The 22,891-nt window shown below is 37.0% G+C and overlaps 1 protein-coding gene across 2 annotated transcripts in view; it reads right to left on the reverse strand.

Moving 5' to 3' along the window:
* Positions 1-70: 70 nt before the first annotated feature.
* The window catches only part of LOC104685484 (CD2 associated protein), a 78,340-nt gene continuing 55,519 nt past the window's right edge, over positions 71-22,891 (reverse strand). For both annotated transcript variants that reach the window (XM_039568855.1, XM_019282200.3), the window contains 11 exons: positions 22,189-22,280; positions 20,554-20,658; positions 18,170-18,206; positions 17,742-17,804; positions 14,245-14,404; positions 12,286-12,428; positions 6,048-6,163; positions 5,146-5,232; positions 4,332-4,516; positions 3,550-3,613; positions 71-2,377 (listed from right to left, as the gene is read on the reverse strand). In XM_039568855.1, coding sequence (XP_039424789.1) covers positions 2,336-2,377; positions 3,550-3,613; positions 4,332-4,516; positions 5,146-5,232; positions 6,048-6,163; positions 12,286-12,428; positions 14,245-14,404; positions 17,742-17,804; positions 18,170-18,206; positions 20,554-20,658; positions 22,189-22,280 — 1,094 coding nt within the window. In that variant the 3' untranslated portion in view covers positions 71-2,335. The remainder of the gene's footprint in view (positions 2,378-3,549; positions 3,614-4,331; positions 4,517-5,145; positions 5,233-6,047; positions 6,164-12,285; positions 12,429-14,244; positions 14,405-17,741; positions 17,805-18,169; positions 18,207-20,553; positions 20,659-22,188; positions 22,281-22,891) is intronic.

Genomic DNA, 22,891 nt, shown 5'->3' on the forward strand with positions numbered 1-22,891 from the left:
CACACTCCTCCTTGCAAAGAATTTAATGGCACACAAAACACTCCTGAACAGAACTGAGCAAACATTTGAAGAGGTTTTTATACTCATTTTATTTGCTGAGTTTGGATAGCATGCATCATTTTACAGCACCAGTAGACAAGTCAGTGAAGCACACAGCTCTTAGGAACTCGTACTGTGGAATGTCTCCAAAACCATTACCCTCTCCCCCTCCACTCCGGTATCTAACACTAGCTGAAGACAAGACAGACACACATCAGGGCAATTTCTTTATGGCTACAAATACTCATAGCAGCGATTTTTAAAGGAGGGTTTATTAAATCAAGTCATTGCACTTGGGTCATTTATTGCTATAGCAAACAAAGGCGATTAAATAATAAACACCTTTCCACTTGTGACATTAACTGATTGTCTTGTTCTGTTCATCCTCTACAAGCTCACACACAGGCACCACTTCTGCAGAACAACCCCTTCCAAGATTTGTTTCATGCTCCAATCATAGTGAAGAGCTTGTAAAACAAAATTTGGTACTCCATTAGACTCAATTCTTGGTTTTCATCACCTGCTTTACAGGTATGAACTCCAGGCAAGAGTTTAGTGTCTGACAAGAAGCACATGATTCCTCAATTCATTTGTGATGCACTTGGGCAATTCAAAGTTAAAAGCATTAAGAATGAATCAGCTTATTAGCAATTTGACTAGCAAATATTACTTAATACCTGCATAGTGTATTAATCAGGTTTCAATCAGATCTCATGAACTACTTGAATCAGTAATAGACAAACATCCGCCAAGTGACTTTTTGACATTCGTATTTTATGACAAATCAACTGTGGAAGAAGTACACTCTCAAGAAGTAACACAAGTGACATACTGAATATAGTAATTACTATATTTATGACTGCTCCCATGAAGAGAAGCTTTATTACTTTCTTTTATTGGTGAAGTTGCCAAACTATGTGGCATGTTTTTGCCTTTTTTTAAGTTATAGCAGACCTAAAGGAGATGAGCTGATTACTAAGAGAACTAATGCATTTGACTGGCTTTCTAAAGCTGTATGGTTTTTAATTCTTTAATCAGACAAACCAGCAATAAATATCATTGTCTCCCATCACTTCACATAGTATTTGTGTATTATTCTGGCACAAGTTTTGAGCCCAGGGGTTAAAGATAATGGTAATCCACAAGATCTCAACTTCTTTTCCATAAAGTAAAGACACCGTCTTGGACACCAGGACAATGATGTCAAAGCAATTGTTCCAATCACACATTAAAATACAAAGATGTTACTAAGTTTAGAGGTACGCAATATACTGAGAAAGTTTATGGCATAAATATATAAATATTGAGAGCTTTTGAGAGTATCAAAGTTCCAAAGGGATTTATTTGGAGATATATTATAAACAAAACCTGACAATTGTAAAAACAGATCAAGATGCATATTGAACCACTAGAAAGACTGATGACTTCAGAAACACAGACATACAGATGCTGTGACTTAAGGTTTACTCTTTCATGCTGTATACTGTAATATTTTAGGCACAACAGGTTGAGTTAAGACTGGACTCTAGCTTTGTTTCTGTATTCCTTGCATTTTATGGTTATAACAGTTGATTTTGTCATGATTTCATGATTTAGTCCTAAATCCCTTTTTTAATCCAATAGTGCAAGTGACAAACCGTTCTGCTGAACTACTCAGATCAGGTCATTCAATCTCTCTACAATGCATAGGAGTTTCACCTGCTTCATTGCACTAACAAATTCCTATCTCATTACTCAACTTATGAACAGCATAGTATTAATATTCTCACTGCAGACAGGCACAACAGCTTAACCCTGGGTAAGACTGCCAAAATTATACAAATATCATATATTCCCTTTTGCATGTAGGGGAAAAGTAGTGACTACAATTACGATACAGTTATTCCATCCCTTCCAACAGACTATTTTACAGATTAGTTGCAAAGACAAATCACCCTATTTATAGTATAGATCTCTTTAAAAATTAAGCTACAGGTATTCAGTAAAAATCTATTAAGAATTCCCTCTCCTTTTTATACAGATTCAGTAGTATTTTCAAGCAAACCAAAAAAATAAGGTCTGCAATTCCAGCACAGTAAGAAATAAGGCCTCTTTTATATTGGCAAAAAAATTACATCATTATTCTTTTTTGTTTTCTTATCTCTCTGAATATAAGACTATATTCCTTTTTTTTTTACTATAGTTTTTCTTTAAGACTGTAGAACACCAGCATCCATTATAATGAAATAAGAGTCAGTTCTCCTTGTGTTCAGCTTTGAATTCCTGGCGAGTTAAAAATACTGAGTCCATAGCTGTCTCATGTAGACATCACTGCTTTCTTCAATTTTTCTATTTCAAGCTGCAAAAATGGACATTTTGAAAAGAAAGTCAGTATTAAAGTACTTATAAAGTCTTCAGAGCTTTCACCAAAGTTATAACCTTTACACTTCAAAGACACTTAGGTATTGCACCACAGAAGCATTGACAGCTCAGCATTTACAGCTGATTTTCTACCACTATATTGCTAAACAAACAGGAATTTGAAATAATTTAAAATGTGACTATAGTTCTGGTATAATCTTTTTAAAATAAATAAACCTGTCTGTTTTATAAATCAGTTTATCTGGATAAACTCTGAAAAAAGCAGTCAAAGCTGGGTTATGTAATCACTTGCCATGTCCCCACGTAATGCTGCACCATCACCTCAGAGTAACTGCCTAAAACAGCCTTCATGCAAAACACTGCCTGGATTCATTTGTATTTCTAGAAACGGACTTAGAGGACACCTGGAAGTTACCTCCTCTTCATCTCCACTGCATATTTAAAGCATCTTCATTGATTGCTTTAGAGACACATTGAAGAGAGACCCACCAGAACTTTCTCTCGTGTCTCAAGTAGTTTTGTAGCCAGTAAGATGTACTATTTCACAAATAAAATGCCCTTTTGTACCAGACTGAAATAACTTCCTACAATGAGCTCATCCTATTAACTACTTAATGGCATCATATTGCACTGCAGGTAGTGTTATTCATCAGTAAATTGAGGAATGGTGTTTATTCATAAGTAAGTTTTTCAGACGCATTCTGTTCTTTTGGCAAATCATCCACACTTAATATTTGAACAATTCATCAAAAATTTAGAGAAATTTACTTATGCCCTGTTTTTCTTTTGATTATCTAAATTAAATAGGTCTTTCAATCTTACAAATGCAAAGTTAGTAACTGTCTCTCTTGGAACTTGTCCAGTTGGACATATTTCTAGCAAAGAGCAGAATTCCAGCAACACTAAACCAAACTCCCATCCCAACACCCACACATACTGTTACAAATAATATTCCAGAAAAAGAAAGCTGAACTTGGACCTTCTCTATAGATCCAGCTGCCTCATGAGGTATTCATTTAATCACAAACTAAAACAGCAACACAAAAAGAGACTGAACAGGTTTGTTACGACTTTCCAGTGACATCAAATCCCAGAACAAAGCCTACACACCCTTAAACTACTCCTGCCCTCCCAAAGTGGTAACATTACCTCCAGATTGCTTCGCAACAGCTTCTCTTCTTCCAAATCCTTCTTTAGTTTTTCCAGTTCTCTCCTAACAGCAGTTAAGACAGAAATAGAAGTTAGAAGGGAAGAAGAAACTTCGCATTACTGAGGACAGGATGCACAAGCTTTGTTTAAATTTTACAAGTGAAATTCACATAACCAGGCACATGCCCACCAGTGAACTGTTACTCACATCTGTTGCACCACAAGATTCTACCATCCCTCAACACTTCTTACCTATTGCTATTCACCTATCCCTAATTTTTAATCCCAATTTTAAGGAGGCTACTTACTTTAAAGTTTGTGCTGTTATCTGGAAAGTTGAATTTAAGCTAAAATAACCTGAAATAACCTGACAACCTCTATACAGAGAACAAATTACTTAGAATAGAAGGTTCCTACCAGTCATGGCAAGTACTTGTGCACAGTGCTACACATGGCCTGAACATGTACTTATGTTATTACCACAAAAAATTAACTACTTCTCCTTACAAAAAAAGCAGACTGTTTAATTCTTTCAAAAAGATGTAATGAATGCAGGAGTGCAAAGTAGGAGGGAAAAAATGCGTACAAATTCCCAAGATACTCTGACATCAAATTTGTACATACTTACGACATTTAGCAGAATCAATTTCAATAGAAAATATCTGAATTAATGTATTAGTATGTTATTAGGATGGAGTAGTTCTTATTTTAAAGTCTGGCATTAAAGACATTTGTAAGATGTCTATATAACATCTCTGCAGTTTGAAAAAGGAAATATTTACCCATGTTCTTTCTTCAGTGCATCTACTAAACCCATTAAATCACTAATCTGAGTCCTGAGCTCTTCCACAGAAATTTTTTCATCATCTGTTTCTCCTTTAAGTTGGAGGTCTCCAGGCAAAAAGTCGAGTATGACAGAACTTGGTCTCTGAGATGAAGGTGGAATCAGTGGGCTGAATGCAGATGGCTGAAAAAATAAATCAGTAGAAAAGTAAGAAGTGAAATCTTTATGAACTGAACACTTAGAGCACACAGGCTGTACCAGGATGGGAGCTAAACATGCATAAGTTCCCTTAATTTTCCACCTAGAAGGTACAAAACAATGTCCAGCTCAAATGGATTACTGGAGTATATGAGATAATTACTTTATACAGCTCTTAATTAAGGATTTACCTGAGGTTCCTGTAGTCACTAAAAACAATACTGACACTGCAGTCCTCTACACTTCAACAACAACAAAAAAAAAGTGATTCAATGGATCCCACTGGATCATCATAAACAAACTTTTGTGCACTTTGCTGATCTGCTCAGTTGTTCTGTCTGTCAGGAGACTAAAGGCTGAGCAGACAAGGAACTTATTTGGGAAATACCACCTGACACGACAGTTCTCACCAGAACTCACGCACTTTGAAAGTATAAATGAACTTCAATACTAAATTTTTTACTATGAAGTTTTACTAAATGACTCAGCTCACTTGTACTTAAATACAAGCACTGGCATTTAGATGGTGCATCAACCTGTACTGGAAATGCAAGCAGGATGAACAGAACCACCAAGCTGCCTGGTACTCCTCTGGCTCCTTGGTATCATCATACCTTCTTTGTTTCAACTGGCTTTGGTTTGGCACTTTCTTCTTCTTTCTGCACCTTCAAATTTTTTTCTGGACCCACACTTTGACTTGCCTGGTAAACCATTCATAAAGCATGAAGAGTTTTTCAGAATTAAAAAAAAGAAAAACCAAAATTAGAAGTAAATTTAAAAAATCTTTCACGTTTCTAAAAATGCAATAGTAAAGGGAAAAACCAAGTAACTAAACTGAAATTGCTAGACTAGCTGATTTTTCTGTCCCTGACAGTCAGAACTTTCCTTCCCCACATCCAGCTGAACTTAAATCAAACACAGGAAACTTGGGCAGGATTTTCAAGCATATTTGCAATACTTAAGTCTGTGATGCTTTTGGGAGCCTGTAGGTGCTTCCATAAAACATAAATGGGCAGTAACTGTAGATGGTAACTGGCATGACTGAACTATACAACATCCAGTGACAAAAATTGATTTCAAGGACTCTGTACCACCTGCTTCTCATTGTCTGCCAACCTCACATCAGCACTAAGATCACAAGTCCCACATTACAGCAGCGTTAAATTACAAATTTATAGTGGCCAATTGTCAAAGTCACTAAAGACACTTTCAGACCTGTGTGTATGTACAACTCTTATTTCACCATCAGTGATGCCAGAAGAGCTGAGTATTTCCTGCAGCAACACCCCATGGAACAGAAAGACTCCTTCGGCTGCAACACAGTTCCAGTTGTTTCTCTTACATTCACTTCCCTGCTGGGAATGGATCTCCCTCCACACAAAAGCTATAGGAACTGAACCTCTGCAGCATTTTGCTCTCACATAAATGGCTCACAAGACTGCTCCCCAGTGCAGTCCTGTTTCCTGGGAAGTTAGTTCGTAGATCCCTAGTCAGAGAACACCCCCAAAATACTCACAGGACTACTGCTATTGAAACGGGAAGGCAGCCTCCTACCAGGCATCTTGGGCCGGTTCGCAGTCGGGTGTGACAGATTATCTGAGGTAGCTATTACATCATCAAAGCTTAACACATCTACAAAAAGATTAAAACAGAGACCACCATCAAGACCAAAAGGTTTTGCTGTGTTCTTTTCATCTCTTTTTTCTAACTTGGGGCCAAAAAAAAATTATCAGAATTCTTACTGTTTTGAGGATTTTCAGCATATACAACACATAAAACAACAGAATGACTGACATATCTGGGAAATTGTATTTTCCCCCTTGAAAAAAATTAAGAGTTAATTCAACTAGAATTTAAATTCAAGTCAATTTGTGTGAACAGAAGAAATGCTCTAGCACCATGGCAGCATCTGCAGAAAATATATTTATTACTTTTTCTAAGAGCTGCCATATTCAACTACTCGAGAGCATATTTTCTTGTCACTGAACTTGCATGAAAAGCATGAAAATGCAAGTTTAGTGACTAAGACAAAAATAAAAGCAACATGGTAAAGTACATACTGGTGTACACCACACACTGGTGAAAGCTAACAAGATGTTAACTGCACCTACTTCTGTGCAGGGGAGTTTTTTCATATACAGTATCTAAAGATAATACACAACTTCATAAAGTCTTTAATAAAACATTTCAAAACTATACTCTTGTACTTTATTCAATTACACAGATCTCTTTGTTCATTAATCTCTTTATGCTCACAGCTCTAGGTAAACTCTCTCTCAGATCAGCAGAAATGTTCTACGTCCTCTAGGAAGAGGCAACTTTAGGAAAAAAGTTATTAATAGGAAGAAGTGACCACAACTAGCCTCAGTAACATAAGTATTTCACCTAGTTAACGACAGGACTTAACCTTTTCTCCACAAAAATAAATATACTTACCTGGCAACAGATGTTTAGTGAGATTGAGTTGTGGTTTTTACTTCAGCATTGAAATAAGATTACAGTTACGATATATCATTTACAACCCAAATTCATCACTTATTCTATAGACTGTAACTAAAATGTCACACAGTATTTAGTAGAGGCACCACAAACAACATTCAAGGTTTTGGGTTTGATTTTTTTTCATGACCTCTGATTCTTACCCGACATTATGATTTAGCAAACAGAACCTATGATATCTCTTTTCCTACGTTCCCATTAAAGATCAGATAAGAAAAAAGCCTTGGGTACAACTGAGCCAGACCATTCATAACCCCTTCAGTGTCTGGATGACTTAAAATCATCTTATTAATGCAAGTTTTACTTACACATTGTCAAAGCTAATTTATACCTGTAGGTACTAAGTTTTCCACTGAATGTTTTAATTGATTTTAATGTGTTCTCTGCATTAACATCCTTGAAAGCCTTAGAACATTCAGCTCTTTTGGACAGCCCTGATCAGATCTACTTCATCACCCATTCCTTCATTGCACTATCTGTTACCAATCAGTTTTGCTGCTTTTTACTTCTATTCAAGAGAATGTCAAGACAGTCTTTTGCAATCATGCAATCACACCTGCAATTAAACAAGCAGGGGAGCAAAAAAAAGAAGGAAGAAACAGAAGAATGATGAATGGCAAGCTGCTGATGGAAAAGAGGATGAGGGAGAAATAAATGAGGAGGGATTTCTGTTCTAGTCTGTGCCAATAAAATATTTCATTTAATACACTGCAAGCAACAGTGACCAAGGGGTCATCTTCACGGTCTTTACCTCAATTATCAGTAATCCCAGCCTAAGAACCTGTCAGAGTCACAGAGTGGTTTGAGTTGGAAGGCACCTTAAAGATCACCTCATTCCAACCCCCTGGCATGGGCAGGGACACCTTCCACTAGACCAGGTTGCCAAAGGGCAAATTAGGATTTATGTTAGTTAGGTATCACTAAAAAGGTAACAAGAAAAACATTTATGCCTTTTTCCCTCATCTCAGTAATTTCTGACTTGAAATGATCCTTCTTTTGTCATTTCACAGAAATGACAAATCATTTGGCAAGAAATTTAAGTAAGAATTATAAATTTAGTTGCTATTATGATTGTAATGCCAGTCCTGTCGCCACAAACAGTAAACATCAGTCATATTAAGAATATATTAAGAAAAATGTTAAGTTTGAAAAAAAAAAAAAAAAAAAATCAATCACAATATTTGACAAGGCTTGAAGACTGCTACAGCCCTGAACTGTGTATTATTTAAATATAGATGGTGGGATGATACCAAAAAGCCAAGGATTTTTTCCATATTTCTAAGAGCTTCTAAAGGAAATTGTTACACCTGAGAGAATTGCTCAACGTTAAGATTTTGCCGGCAGATTCCAGTCAGAGGAAATTCTGACTGCGCTTGAATTTTTGTTTTTACTTTTCCAATTTATTGCTTTGGTATAGGGAAGAAATTAAAACACAGGTTGGTGGGGATTGGGGTTTGGGTTTTTTGGTGGTGGTGGTAGGTTGACTGGTTTTACTGTGGGCTTAGGGAGTTTATTTGATTGTTTTTCTTTGTAAACAGCATTTTTAGTTATTTTAGAGAAAATTAAACCAATAAACCATTAAACCAATATAGATACTGATGAAACCTACTGAAAGATTCCAGTCTACATCCATTTCAATCAATAAAATGATTTATCAATTAAGATTCTTACAGACAGCCTGTGAGCAATTGTTAATGGAAGTCCCACCATAGTGCCAGAAGAGCAGTACCACACATCTAGGGATACTCCAGGTCAAAGAAGGACTTCATGGCTGAGCAAGAGCACCTTTCTTTCTAAGAAGATGAGTTAAAGTTACATAGGACGGACTATTAGAAATGTCTCTTCTGCAATCTTACCATGGATCCACCACAGATCTGTTGGGACCTTTGACAGGTACAATTAATGAGAGGTTTTGTTAAAATTTGTGAATACTCCTAGTGCATTCATAGCAGTTTGTCTTAAAAAGCCTTCACAAAAAGAAGCAAAGATGAAGGGTGGCTGAAGAAATTATGGTTCCACCATCTCATGTGGCTGGGGTTTAAATACCCATGATAGAAGTGAAACTTATCCAATATTTTAGAAGACGAGAACTCACATTAATCTGTGGAGAAAAAGATGGCACCCCTTCTCCTATTACTCATCTTGCTGAGATTTCACCCCACAAATTTAGGGGACAGATATAAGCTATAAAGTATTTAAGTGCCCAAAAGCTTCATGATTGTGTTATTTGTGTGTGCAGAATGATAAAGCCATTCAACCTACATACACCAGATGTGCTAAAGGTGCTGAACACATTTCACTACAAACAAACACTAAGTCTGGCTTATCAATAGCTCATTTGTAAATTTTTTCTTACTTTAGTCCCCACCAATTCCTAATGGAAAAGTCTAGTTAAAGTAACTTCTTTAACAGCTGAGGAAAACAGGCATTCAAACAAACAAAAAAAGTGCATTTTTAATAGAAACCCCGAAGTTTTAGAACCAATAATTGCAACTGAAAACCATGCTCATGATGTTATAGAGGATATGTGTATGGAATAAAGCATTTGGATTTCCTTAGAGATTGTTATCTTACCAAAATGGAGAAGGGTAGGGTAATTTCCTGACACGTAAGAAGGGAAACATGGCAAACAGGATAGGAAACAAAATCTGGAAAGAAAAGTCAAGGAGAGGAATGTCTAGAAAAAGATTCTGAACAAAAAAATTATTTTACAAAGCAGGAAAAAGAAACATTTGTAGAAGAAACAGAATCGCTTTACATGTTCAGTATGCCAGTATTATAGCTTTAGTCTTTTACAGTAGTTGACTCTAATCAAACAGAGAAACATTTATGCAAATCTTCAAATAAAGCTCCAAGAGGAGTTATTTCAATGTGATCAATGTTTCTAAATCATTTTGATTATTTGTCTTTATCTGCTGGCTGGGGACCTAATTTTGGTATGGGGTGGGTTGGTTTTTTCCTTACAGAATATTTACAGCTTCTCCTTATGCTAAATTGGAAGTGGCTCAACCTACACCACACTTCATGGTCCAAGCAAGTTGCAAAAAAACAGGACCCATATTTAAAAAAATAATTGTTTTCTAAAAATTCATCTACCACAGGATCATAATCTGAAGAAGGGGGAAGGAAGCAAAAATAAAAACTCTGGTAAAGCAGTTGCCAGCCCCAGCCACCTGTTTTCCCTCATCTTTTATTAATACCTATTCTAGTTACTGTAAGACTAAACAGTCTTAAACTTATGTAAGTCCAATCATCCTTTTTCTTATAGTTTTATATAACCTTGGCTGCACAGGGTACTATGTCTTTAGCAGCAGAATATACATAGAGAAATAGAGCATGAGATTAATTACATTTTACTGGCAGGAGTTTGGATCAGTCCCTTTTCACTAGAGTGGTAGAAGTGACTTACACAGATTGTTTTAAGGAATGTCAGTTTGACAAAACAGAGGATTTTTGAAACTTTCCTTCGATAGCAGCTCCTTGACCCTGTCAGTGCTAAATCCCCACATGAACTGCCTGAGCGTCCTTTGCTTGCTGTGCACCAAACAGAACTGAACTGACCTCACCCATGAGCCTGTTGGGCACCCCTGTCCTCTGACCCATCTAGGTATTAAAATCTTTCATTTCTCCATAAGCCTGTAAGAACTTATGTCAGCAAAACAAAATTCATAGATTTTTTTTTTCTAAATCTGTGTAAAATTATTTTTTCTATCATGGAATATTCTGAGTTGTAGTATATACCTGAATACCTGCTAGCACAGGTACTACGTGGCCACCCTAGTTATTAAAGATGTCAAGGTAACTGAATGTAGAGGAAAAAAAAAGATATTCCATTTCCATAGGGAGTTTTCCCTGAGGTTAAATGACACTATACTATAGAGTAACACATCTAGCACAACCCTAGACATAATCATAGAATTTATTACACTAGCTAGATAGCTAATAATCATAGAATGGCTTGGGCTGGAAGGGACCTTAAAGATCATCTCATTCCACTATCCCAGGTTGTTACAAGCCCCATCCAACCTGGCTTTGGACATTTCTGGGGATGGGGCAGCCACAGATTCTCTGGACAGCCTGTGCCAGGACCTCAGTACCCTCACAGTAAAGAATTTTTTTATAGTACCTAATCTGAGTAGTATAATTTTTGCAATAAAAACATACGTGAACTAACCCCTCCTCATAATAAAACATTTACACTCAAAAAGCATATTTTAATATGCTCAATGAAAAAAAAAGTCTCGAGTATTCTTTTCTATTCATAAACTGCTTCTGTTCTTTTAATTCATTATTTTTATCTTCCAGATGAATTTACTAGACTTTGGACCAACTATACTACAACCAGAATATCATAATTTGCCTTAAAAAAAAATAAACATATTTATAGTATTTTTAGATTTATTATTACTAAAATTTTTTCTGAGACGGAAAGTTGCATTTGAGATATACAAGATGAACACTGCAGATATAATTCACTACAGCTTTTTCTGAAGTTAATCATAAAATAAAAGTAATTTAGAGTTTAGAAAAATATGCCCACAGCAGCTGATCTCTGCCTGAGTGAAACACAGAAGCCTGGTATCACTTGCACTGTCAGTAAAGGGCTAATGGTATCAATACAGTAGCTCAGAGATTCTGATCATTAAATGTGGGTGCTTTAACCACTATCAAGGGTTTTACTGGATACATTTACAATTAAAGAGATGCCAGGTTTGGCTCAAGGCGCTTTAAGCAAAGCCATAAGCATCCTATTCAAATGTACAATACTCCATGCTTTTTTAAGGCCCAAATTTAAGTTATGATGAAGTCAAAATCTAGAATAGCTCTGAACTAAATCACAGGAGGCCGAAGGTAATGGCATTACCAAGAATTCTCAAGGTAGCTAGAAAAGCAAAGTTACCTGAACTGCAAGAGCAGAACAAGCTGAACCAGCCATTAAGAAAACAACTTCATAAAAACTCAAGATAAAAGTGGCAGCAAAAAAAAAAAAAAAGCTTTCAAATTAGAAGAACAAACCATTATTTCCATCTCCCTTCCTGGCCACTGCCACAACCCAGAGCTCAGCAGCTACCTGCAAATACCCTGCTGACATCTGTTCATCCCCTCCTGTCTCTTACCTTTAGCTGCCTGCAGCACTTCTAAAAAAATACGCAGGCATAAATGCACTCAGTGGCATTTCGAGTAAATCACTCAAAAAGCTTATTCCAACTCTGTAAAACACAGCAAAAGGCCCAAAAGAGCATTGAGTTTCTTACCTGATTCTTTAGAGCTCTTTACCACAAGTGAATCTACCTCTACTGATTTTGGTCTGAGTGGCAATGGTTCAGAGTCTAACTTTGGTTTTGCTTCTGGCTCAACTTCAGATTTCGGTCGAAGAGTAACAACTTCTCCGTTAGTTCTGTGGTAAGAAGGAAAAGACAAAACATACCTAGTCAAGAGATGAAATAATTTAAGAGGGAAACATACCAAGAATTAGAAGCAAACTGAAAAATTACAGTAGATTTTATTACTTTCTAAAGCCTTGTTTTAAAATCAAGGCTTTTGGAGATCAATTATATTGATATGAAAGCAAATTCTTCTGTTCCAGCTCTTGCAGAGTTGTCAGATGTGCACAAAACCCACGTGAAAATAATCCAGAACTTTTACTATATGACACACTATGGCATTTCAATCCAAAATACTACACTTCAGAAAACAGGTGAGCTGAATAACATTTTCATTAATACATCTTGAAATAATTCAGAAACTGACTCCTTGACATTAAAGAAATCTCCCTGTACAGGAAAAAAGGCTGACGAGAACAAGTTATTTCTTGCTGGGTATAGAAAAAGCTACCTTGTAGCTTTTGTTATACCATGCATTCCTTCCATATCTGCTCACATCATTCACAGACAAAAAACCCCCAAGAACAACAACGAAAAAGATCTAAAGTAGTAAAACCCCCATCACAATAAATAAAAAAGGCAACATTTTCCTTTACAATACTTGCCATCACAAACCCATGCTGACCAGGCCTGACCATCGTGCCATATATAAACTGTGTCCCTTTCATTAATTCACCTCCTAAAGCCTGTATTTGTAAGTTTTATTGCAGTAGGAAAAGAAACAGCAGCCTGACCTTCCTAAAACAATATTAAAAACTTTCAGACGTTTCAATATCTCTAAGATTTAAAGGTGTCAACTATTAAAGGCCCACAGTTTATTACAGACCTCTATTTAACTGCATATGTGCATCCCTTTAGAGCAATAATCATTTTCTAAGCTGGAAGAGAGTATGACTTGTGGTTTTAAAAAATAATCTTTACTTGGGAAAGTCTCCAAAATACCAAGTGAATATAACACAATTCTATACTGCAAAGGTATTCAAGGTGCAAGTCTTTGATGTGGCAGCTGTCTGCTCTATTTGCACAAGGCCAAGTGTATCACAACCTCCCTCTCCCACGGTTCTTTCAAGCCAACTGAACATCCCAAAGGGACAGTTACCTGTCAGCAGTTTGTTTACACTTCTGGGTAAGGGTCTAGCAACTACTTTGATGGAGACAGAAAGGAAAATTCTGTGTGTGGGAGATTGTATGGATGCAAAATTAGTCTTAGTGAAAGTTTCAAACTCATAAGGAAAAAAAATTAAGTGTATCTAGAAGAAGTATTTGTCCCTATTTATCCAGGAACTCAACTGAGAAGGTTCAAGAGTAGAGAATCTGAATGTGGTTCTGTAGTAAGTGCTTCCTTCTCCAGAAGCAGACATGAGCCACAGTGGTTCCCTTCAGCACAGCTTCTACCTGTGCTCAGTTCTTCCCTTCCATCCATCTTACCCTATCCAAAGTGCCCAAGCCTTGAACACGCAGGCAGCTCAAATTTTCAGTGTTTTTTCAACACAACAATAATCCTCAAGGGCCAGCCCCACATTCTTTTACTCCACCCTGCTACTGTAGCTACAGCAGCCCCCAGATGAGCAACAAGATCTGCCCCATGGTCAGTTATGCTCTAATACTGACTCTGAGGTGGATTCAATGTCTCAAAGGATTTGCAAAGTCTAAGTTCACACTGAAACACAGACTTGGAGAACTAAGATACTGATAGGTGTAAGGCAAAACTTATCCTTGCATCCTTTTCACCCTTAGAACACACATTTCTTCCCACCTCATCCCTGAAGAAAGATCAAACAACAAATCAAATCAAGTCCACTTGGTGTCTGCAGTTTAAGTCATACTGACTTGGATGGAGATGATGGCAAACCAGGTTTGTCCGGACGTTTTGGGTGCAGGAGCCCTGCTCTCAGTAAGCTGTTGGTCTTGCTTGGAGGAATAGGCTTCTTGGGTGGTACTTGAGGAGCTTGTGGCTTCAAAGGCTTCTGATCCAAAGTTCCTTTTTCATCTGACAAAGTAAGTCACATTTTAAAAACCCCACGTTGTCTACAATTCTTACACTGCTAATCAATTAGAAAGCAACTGCTGTCAGAAATACCTTTTTTGAAGATCAAAATGAAAACCAGATTTAAGTGTTTTAAATTATACCTTATCAAAACACACAAACTACTTACCTGAGCTCAAAAAGCTTTATCTTAGAGTAAGATAAATCTTTCTACTGACAGGAAACAGTAGTAATAAATTATGGATTTACATTATTGCACTGCAAATGACAGCTAAGAACCAAAAATCTTTTTACGGCTTTGTCTTTTCTATGAATTCATTTGATTTCCTTTCAAGGAGGCAGGGTTTTTTATTTTGTTTTAACTAGACTTCTTACACAAGCAGCATAATTTATCTATGGAAAAAGGGGGGGGAGATAAATGAGTTTTTATCTGAATAGCTGAATTTATTTTATCTAAGTCTACCTTCCTACAAATAGGTAGAAATTAGGTATGGACAATAAAAAGTTGTATTTATTTGTTCAATGACTGCATGACCTAACTGAATCCTGTCCAGAGGAGCTGACGTACAACATATGGGATACTGAAAAATTCCAGCTGCTTCGCAAGCAGTAGCTGAATAGGTTTCAACCCATGTGTCCTAACTCCACCCTGTGGGAGAGCCAGAGCAAACCTTCTACTTTCCCTGTAAACCTTGCCACAGTTCAGTAGACACAAAGTATTGAGAATTTTAAAAAATAATTGTTAGGTTACAGCAAGGGGTTACAGTTCTTTACAGTTACTGCACTTACAGGGCAGTAAATCAGTAAACTGGGATGGAGAGAGTGACCTTCAGCGTTGATTCTCCCCATCCTCCCCTCCTGTGATTTGCTTTTAACTAAGTATTGATCTGGTGTAAAATGTTTACATATGCTATGGATTTGGGAGCAGGGTTGGGTATGTGCTTCAGCTCCATGCCTGCAGAGTGCCTGAACTGCCAGGTGTAGGACTGATTTCCTTTGGCCAAGTCCTGCAGCCACTGAGCAACAGCCCTTCAATCCTAAAAAGGGGAAGAGACCAGTTTCCTTCCCTAGGAATACTGGGAAGTAAACAGATTCTAGAGATACTTCTGTCAAAAGCACTGTCCAGGGGCATAACTGTCTTCCTGCTTTGGGACACTTGAATATCAGGAGGAGATACGAGCAAAAAACTTAAACTGGTTGGCACCTCCTTGCAGTCTCTCTTAGCATGGAGTTAAAAAAGCAGGATGCTGAAGCAGTGGAGGGATTTGCCACATGGTGGGGCTGCCTGCCCTGCATAAAGCAGCCCATCAGCAGCGCCAGCCACTCCTGCCTCCCCACCCAATACACATCATTTCCAGTTTTAAACACCCAACACCAGCCAGGACTAACTGCAGATCAATTAGCTTTATTGAAGCTATGCTGAGCACAAGTTGGGAATTACCCCTTTTGCTTTTAAAAATAAGTGAGTTCATAAACAGGGCAGAAAAAAATTGCTGTCATCGAATCCTGTTCCTGAACTCTCATCTGTCAGTTCTCTTTTCCAATACTCCCACTCAAAATCTGAATATAAAAAATGTCTACAGCAAAGTGGAAAAAGTTAATACCAAAGGCCAAGGTTCACCATGAGCACAGAAACTGGGAATTTCTGCTGGACCAAATGACATGTCTTTTTTGGATTTTGCTCCTCGAAGGAAAAGAGTGTTAAAAGAGCCATTTAGTAATGGAAATAAAGATACAAATGTCTGAAGACATTTACACTGGACAAAAATTTCTACATGGCACCACTAAGTGTCCTTCACTATAAATACAGGAATACTTACAGAAACACTGCTTTTAATTTTTGATCAATTTTTGATTGCAATTGAAGGCAGACTGATTAGTTTCCCAGTAGGCATAAAAAAATGACATGGTTTGATAGCTTCTCAGAGCTGCTCAATTAATATTTTTTTTCTAAGAACTAATTACATAACAATTTCATACTTAATGAGTTTAATTACTCTATTAACATGGCTATTTTTCCACAAGTACAACTGTACTGATAAATGGCCATATCTTCTGTAAAACACTAGCGCTATCTAAAAAAGTAATTTTTATGACCTGATCTGCAACTGAATACAGGAAAAATTTTTCCACCATCATTTCCTTTAGCTCAGTAAAGGAGGGTTCTCTACCTTATATAATTTTATAGAAGATTTCACATTCCTATGTTTTTTCGATGGTGTCACTCTATTTTTTCCTATATTCCTCCATGAATAGTTGAGTTCAACTATGCAAAGATTAACATTATAGTCCAAACAGAAGTAGTTTAAAATTAAACTTGCCTCAGTTTAGAAGAATTTAAAAAGAGCCAGGTGATCAACATTTCTGGAATCATAGAGTTGTTCTTAATTTACACCTAAAGATACTGCTCCAACAGATAAAAATTACTTGTTTGCTCACATACAGAACAAACAGAAGTGACTTTAACAAGCATTTTTCATATTCAACAGCTGAGAAGGTGCCTTGTTTAAGATGGGGTAATAAAAACTGCACAAGGAAGCCAAGAAACCTATCAGCAGTCTCACTTGTAGAAATGCTGGTCAGCCACAGCTCACCATTCACAGGACAGAGTGGTTCTGTAATTTGGTTAAGCTGCAGTAACATCAGGATTTCTTCTCAAAGCCCAACCAACACTTTTGTTTAAGCTTCTCACTTTTAAACACAACCAAACATTTTCACTTGGCAAGTTTTTCTAAAAGGGTTCGAAGAAGCCTTTTGGAAATCTGTTTGCATGACAACAGTAGCTTTGCCTCTGGAAAAAGGTGTCCTTTTAATTTTAAGAATAAAGCAGTAAATGCTTCCAAATTCAGTGGAACTTGAACATGCACTATAGCAAGAATTAACAGGACAAGAAATCTCTATCTCTGAGCATTGTAACTGTAACGTCTGTCTAATGAGTGTTGTACCTGCACCTGTTCTGCGCAGTTCTTTCAAAATATTTTTGATCAGGCTGATTTTTGCAAAACATTGAGAAGAAGCAGTTAACCTCTCCCTTTCTAATAACTTACTACTGCTGCTCAAAACTGCAGCAGCCACTGTCACAGAACTCCCTTTCATGAATTTAGTAGTAATTATGTTATTGTGCAGTGCAATAACCAATTTTCAGAATGTAATGCAGTAACAAGAAATAAACATTTCTATAGAGAGTGCAGTACTTCTTCTAACCACTCCAAAGACATTTCTGTAACATCACAGACATTACAACTTCAGTATATGGTATCAAGAGACTTTGTATGATGGCTCTTGAACAGAGAGCCAGTTGCCAGGGTAGGCAAGCCACCATGAAGAAAATTGTCCTCACCTTTTTCTTCAGGCCTCAAAGCAAGAAATTTCTTCTCTCCAGTTGGCAATTCAGGTCTTGCAGCTGAATGCAAAAGCAAATCATAGACATTTCTCAAAGAGCTTTAATTATCTTGGTCACTAACTAAAAATAAGACTCACACCAAGTTGTGTCTTCTCTTTTGCAAGGAGTATAATACCAGTTATAAACACTCATTCGAGCCCAGAAAATGGTAAGCCATTGTTAAAATGCTTCCAAAGTAGGCTCCATCCTGATTTTGAAAAATATACAGCAGCAGCAAAATATATAAAGTATGAAAAGTAACCTCAAAGTGTGACTATGGGTGCCATTACTAGGTAATAAAAAGCTACTTCTAAATTTTCTTTTGAAGTCATGCACTGCTTCTGAAATTTAGTATTTTCTCAGACCACCACACATGTACTACATACCTGGACTTTTAACAGGAGGTGGAGGTTTCTTTGGCTTCTGCAAAATGAAGGGGAAAAAAACTGAAGTCAAACAAGCAAGCAAACAGATATTCTCTGTATCCAAGACAGCCTCATTTGTGTTTTGTTTTGCATACTGTAGCATGGAGCTTGTTTACTTGCCGATTTCAAAGTATTTCACAAAGGAGGAAATCAATTCACAGACAGGAAACACAAAGACCTGGAACAATTCCTCTGATATCTCCCAGACAACCAGTTACAAAAATCTAGGAACAAAATTCAGGTCTGTTCAAATGAAATCACTGCTCCAGAAATGTTCATAAACAGAGGCAAAAATAACTAAAACCCATGAATTTAATCTTTTTTAGTCCAAAGAATTGCACTGATCACACTCATTTTAATTTCAATATATATATCTCAACCTTAGTTAGTACCATGCCAGTTTAGAAGAGTAACCAGATAATTTTTTGAACCAAAAATGTCCACTTTCACTAAAAACAGATTTCTAAATTAAGTATCAGAGGCATGGCTTCAATTAATTGACTTCTAAATTACAAGTGTAAGAAAAACTGAATAGATACTGACAGCATTTGTCTCAAAGACTCCAGTTACAAGAAAAACATTGATTTGAGCTTCCTTATCACTATAATTAAGTGGGAAAGATGGAAAAACTATGCCAGCCATTAAAATTTACAAAGTTTCACAGTGCAACAGTTCATACATTAAAATGACTATTTTGAAACAGCCACTCATCACTTTCACTTCTCTTAAACTGATGCAATTGAGGTTGAATCCCTCTCCTGCTGAAAGAAGACTGGCACTTCTCAGGAGAGATCTCAACCACTCATCCTCAGAATGGGATTCCTGAAATTGCTTTAGAAGAGAGGCCTTTCTGGTTGTACAAAGGACAAGATTCCCTGATAAAATGATACAAAAGCCTACAAAACCACTTGTTCTTCATACAGGCACTGCTGAAACCGTACAGGCTCAGTCTAACACACCCCCTCCAAAAGCACCTCACAGTGGGTATTTTTAGAACAGTTGCTATGGGTGGATTTCACTTTGTGCCCCTACAGCTAGCGAGTGAGTAAGCTCTTTTTAATGCAGCAAGATTTTATTCTAACATGTGAAATGTAATTAAACAAGGAGAACCCATATTCAATTTCTTTCTCTGGTTTCAGAGGACACAAAAGCGACTGAACTTAAGTAACAAGACTCTATCTTCTTTCTTTCCCGAAAAAGTAACTACATTATCCAGCTGTGCAGCATTGCTGCCTATACCAAAACCAGTTAAACAGAGTTCAGCATCAACTTGCCATTATACAGTTCTGGTCTGTGTTTTTATGAAGTCAGTATCAAATAGCTGATTATGATCACCAGCCATCCAATGCCTTGAACCTCAAAGCTGGTCAGTGCAAGGTGAATCCCTGTGCTGAGACACTGCACACAAAGCAGAATAAAGGATCAAAGCAAGGAAATGCTGTTTAGGGTAAAAGAATGGCTTTTCCCCCCTCTCTCTAGGGAGCAACTCTGTATTGTGAAACAGCAACCCTACCTACCCTCTCTTCTTGTATGTTATGGCATTTATGCCACTCTTGCACAGCTGAGAATCCATTTGAAAAGAAAATTCTGACTGGGGTAGGTAGGTTTCTGTGTATGTGAGGCAACTCAGATAAATGGTAAATTAAGAACTCCCGATCTGGAGCTGAATCCATTCCACCTGGGGTTGACATACATTTGTGAACTAACACAACCATCCCTCTTTGCTACACAAACGTGACAGAACCAAAACATCATACTAATCTCAACAAAAAAAAAATGAAAATGAGGACCAAAATTACAAGATCAATGTACCACATGAAAACGTAAATTTCTACAAGTTAGTGCATGAGATGGTGAAAAAATATTTCTAAATCCCCCACAAAAATACATCCTTCATATACTGCAGTCTACTGCAAGTTTTGACATGGAAAAATCCCAGCCAGACCCAGAGGGGTCATTCAGCATTTTGTAATTATAGTTACTTAAGGATTTGAGATGGAAAAAACCAACAGCTTACCTCCTTTCTAAACAGTAAGGGTTTAATTCAGTAATCAGTAACACATAACACCATGCTGTCAGAACTACACCCTTTTCTAAATGACCTGATCACTCTCATTAATTAGAGCTCATCTCAAAAAACATGCCTCACTTTAGTATTTATGGATAAGTTTAAACACAAAGATTAACCTTTACATCTTTCTTCTTTGATACAGCTAAGTCAAGATAAAGTTAAAACTGCCACATTTTTAACATATCTAGCAGCATAATGTGCCATGAACTCTTCTATTCTTTGCATTTGCAGCAATAGATTTTTGTGATACTAAACAATACATGTAAGAACTTACAGGGAAGTCTTTATCAGACTCTTGTATTTGAACAGCAAAGTTATCTGGGAAGACTCCTTCTTTACCATTGAGCTCTCCTCTCCACCAGCCTGGCTCTCCAGTGTCCTAAAATAAACAACAGGTCATTTCAACCAACGTTTACTTCTTCCCCAGAACAGATACAGTTACACAACAACTTCTTCCCTTTTACACACAGCATAAAGTAATTGTTTGTCTGAAACTGGCCAATGTAGCAAGGGGAAACAGCTACAGATCAGATCAGGTTCGGTCAGCTTTCGTTTGTTTTCTAAAATGCAGGACAAAACTATATTACGTCAAATAAGATAAGGATAGAAGGATAAGATCTGCAAAGGGAAGAAAAGTACATAAACACAACATTTGATCTTCTCAGCTTCCTTGACGAGCAAGTTACTCAGTAAATACTTCAAATGTTATTGGCATGACACCCAATTCTACTAAATAAAAGTGATTCTGATGTGATGAATCAGGTGCACTGGTCTGAAAAGGGTGAAGAAGCAAAAGAATATACCCCACTGAGGGAGAAAATAACCATATTAAGACAAAAGAAAACAGAATAATAGACAATTAATTCAGTGGCACAGAAATCCATTACATGATGTTACTGGATCAAGGCCTTTGTCCATAACAGAAAGTATGATGTCATCAGAGTATTTTAGCAGCATAAATAACAGCTTTTCTCTGTGCCTCAGAGCCAAAAAAATCACAGAATCCTACAATGTTTGGGTTGGAAGGGACCTGAAACAACACCCATTTCAAACCTCCTGCCATGGGCAGGGATGCCACTCACTCTGGACAACTCTTCTTTGCTCCACTTTGGACCAGTGTATGTTTGGGGTAAATTGGTTTAAAAAGACAGAGAGGCAAGAGATTGAGTGAAGATGGGGCAAGGGCTGCTGTGTTTACAAAAGGGGCCTTCCATAACTACTCTTTTCCACTGTAATTATGATCAGTGATGCTCATAATATCAATTACTTAATTCCATAAAATTAAAATCTTACTAAAGAAAAATGTGTTTTCTTCTGCAACTGAAAGTTGAAGATGAAACTTCCCACTTTTTTTAGGAAAGCCATTATTCCTTAATATAGCTCCATATAAACTTACAAAAGAATGCAGAGTAGTGCAGAGAAATTAAGTATGAGTAGAGTAATTTCCTGTTTAGAACCATCTCTGCAACAAGATGATCTATCAAAAAGGTGTTTTCAGAATTCAATACAAATGAGAACATTCAATTAAATAATCAGGTTTCTCTAAACAGCCAGAAAGTATCATTAATTTCTGCATGGTTATTCTGAATCACTAGGGAAAACCAACAAGTTTTGAAGGTAAAAGGGCTCTTTGCAAAGCTTTTCCAATTTCCTCACTGAAAAGGCAGTTGGCACTGAGTGTACACTGGCCTTTGAAGACTCCAAGATAATCTCCCACTCTGTAATGATCTTTAAAGTCATCTGCATCTCTATCAAGTGCAGAAGCAAAGAACTGACTCTCACACAAGACAAATCAGTCTACAGGAATATCTACTCCAACAGACCCTCCTGGTTTCCAATTCACACATGAGCTTCCTGTAAAAACTCACCAAAGCCATACAAATGGTCAGAGCAGACCAAACTTTCTTACCTTACTGATTAGTTGAATAATCTCTCCTTCTTTAAAGCTGAGTTCATCATTTGAGCCTTCATAGGAAAATATTGTCCTGCAATATTCCTTGGCTGAAACAGAGGAGCACAATTAATCTGGATACTATGGGTAGTAACATTCATAATAACAGCTCCCTTATGCTGTCTGAGAGCTAAGAAATTCACACTATAACCACACTTTCCTTCTAGACCAGCCACCTGAGACTGCTTTATGAATGTTCAAATCACAAGAAAAATAAGATTATATATTTACAGAGCAAAGGAAATAAATCTTCTGAGAAGTCAGAAGTATAAGCCCCAAAACATTTTTTTTCCACAACAGCAACTTAATTCAAGCCCTCTGATTTCAGAGGGAGAAAAGAGGAGTGAAAAGTGTAACAGTTAAAATTGTAACAGCCCATCTAACCCTCCCCATAGCATTTATATATTCAATTTCGAGCTACTTTAGACAAAAATGGTTTCAAGCTTATTGGAGCTTATATGTATTTTCTCAAAATTGATGTAAATTTCAAATTTGCAATCCTAATTAAATACAGGCAGTTCTTTTCCAGTAACATCCTTTATTAATATGTACAGTGACAAATTTCAAGCAGCAGACTTCAGAAATCATGCAGTGAAACCAAGTAACTGAAGCAAAGGCATTCCTTGGCTAAGCACCTGAAATCAGAGCTCATCTGATCAAC

The sequence above is a fragment of the Corvus cornix genome, chromosome 3, assembly GCF_000738735.6.
Source record: "Corvus cornix cornix isolate S_Up_H32 chromosome 3, ASM73873v5, whole genome shotgun sequence".
Taxonomy (NCBI): domain Eukaryota; kingdom Metazoa; phylum Chordata; class Aves; order Passeriformes; family Corvidae; genus Corvus; species Corvus cornix.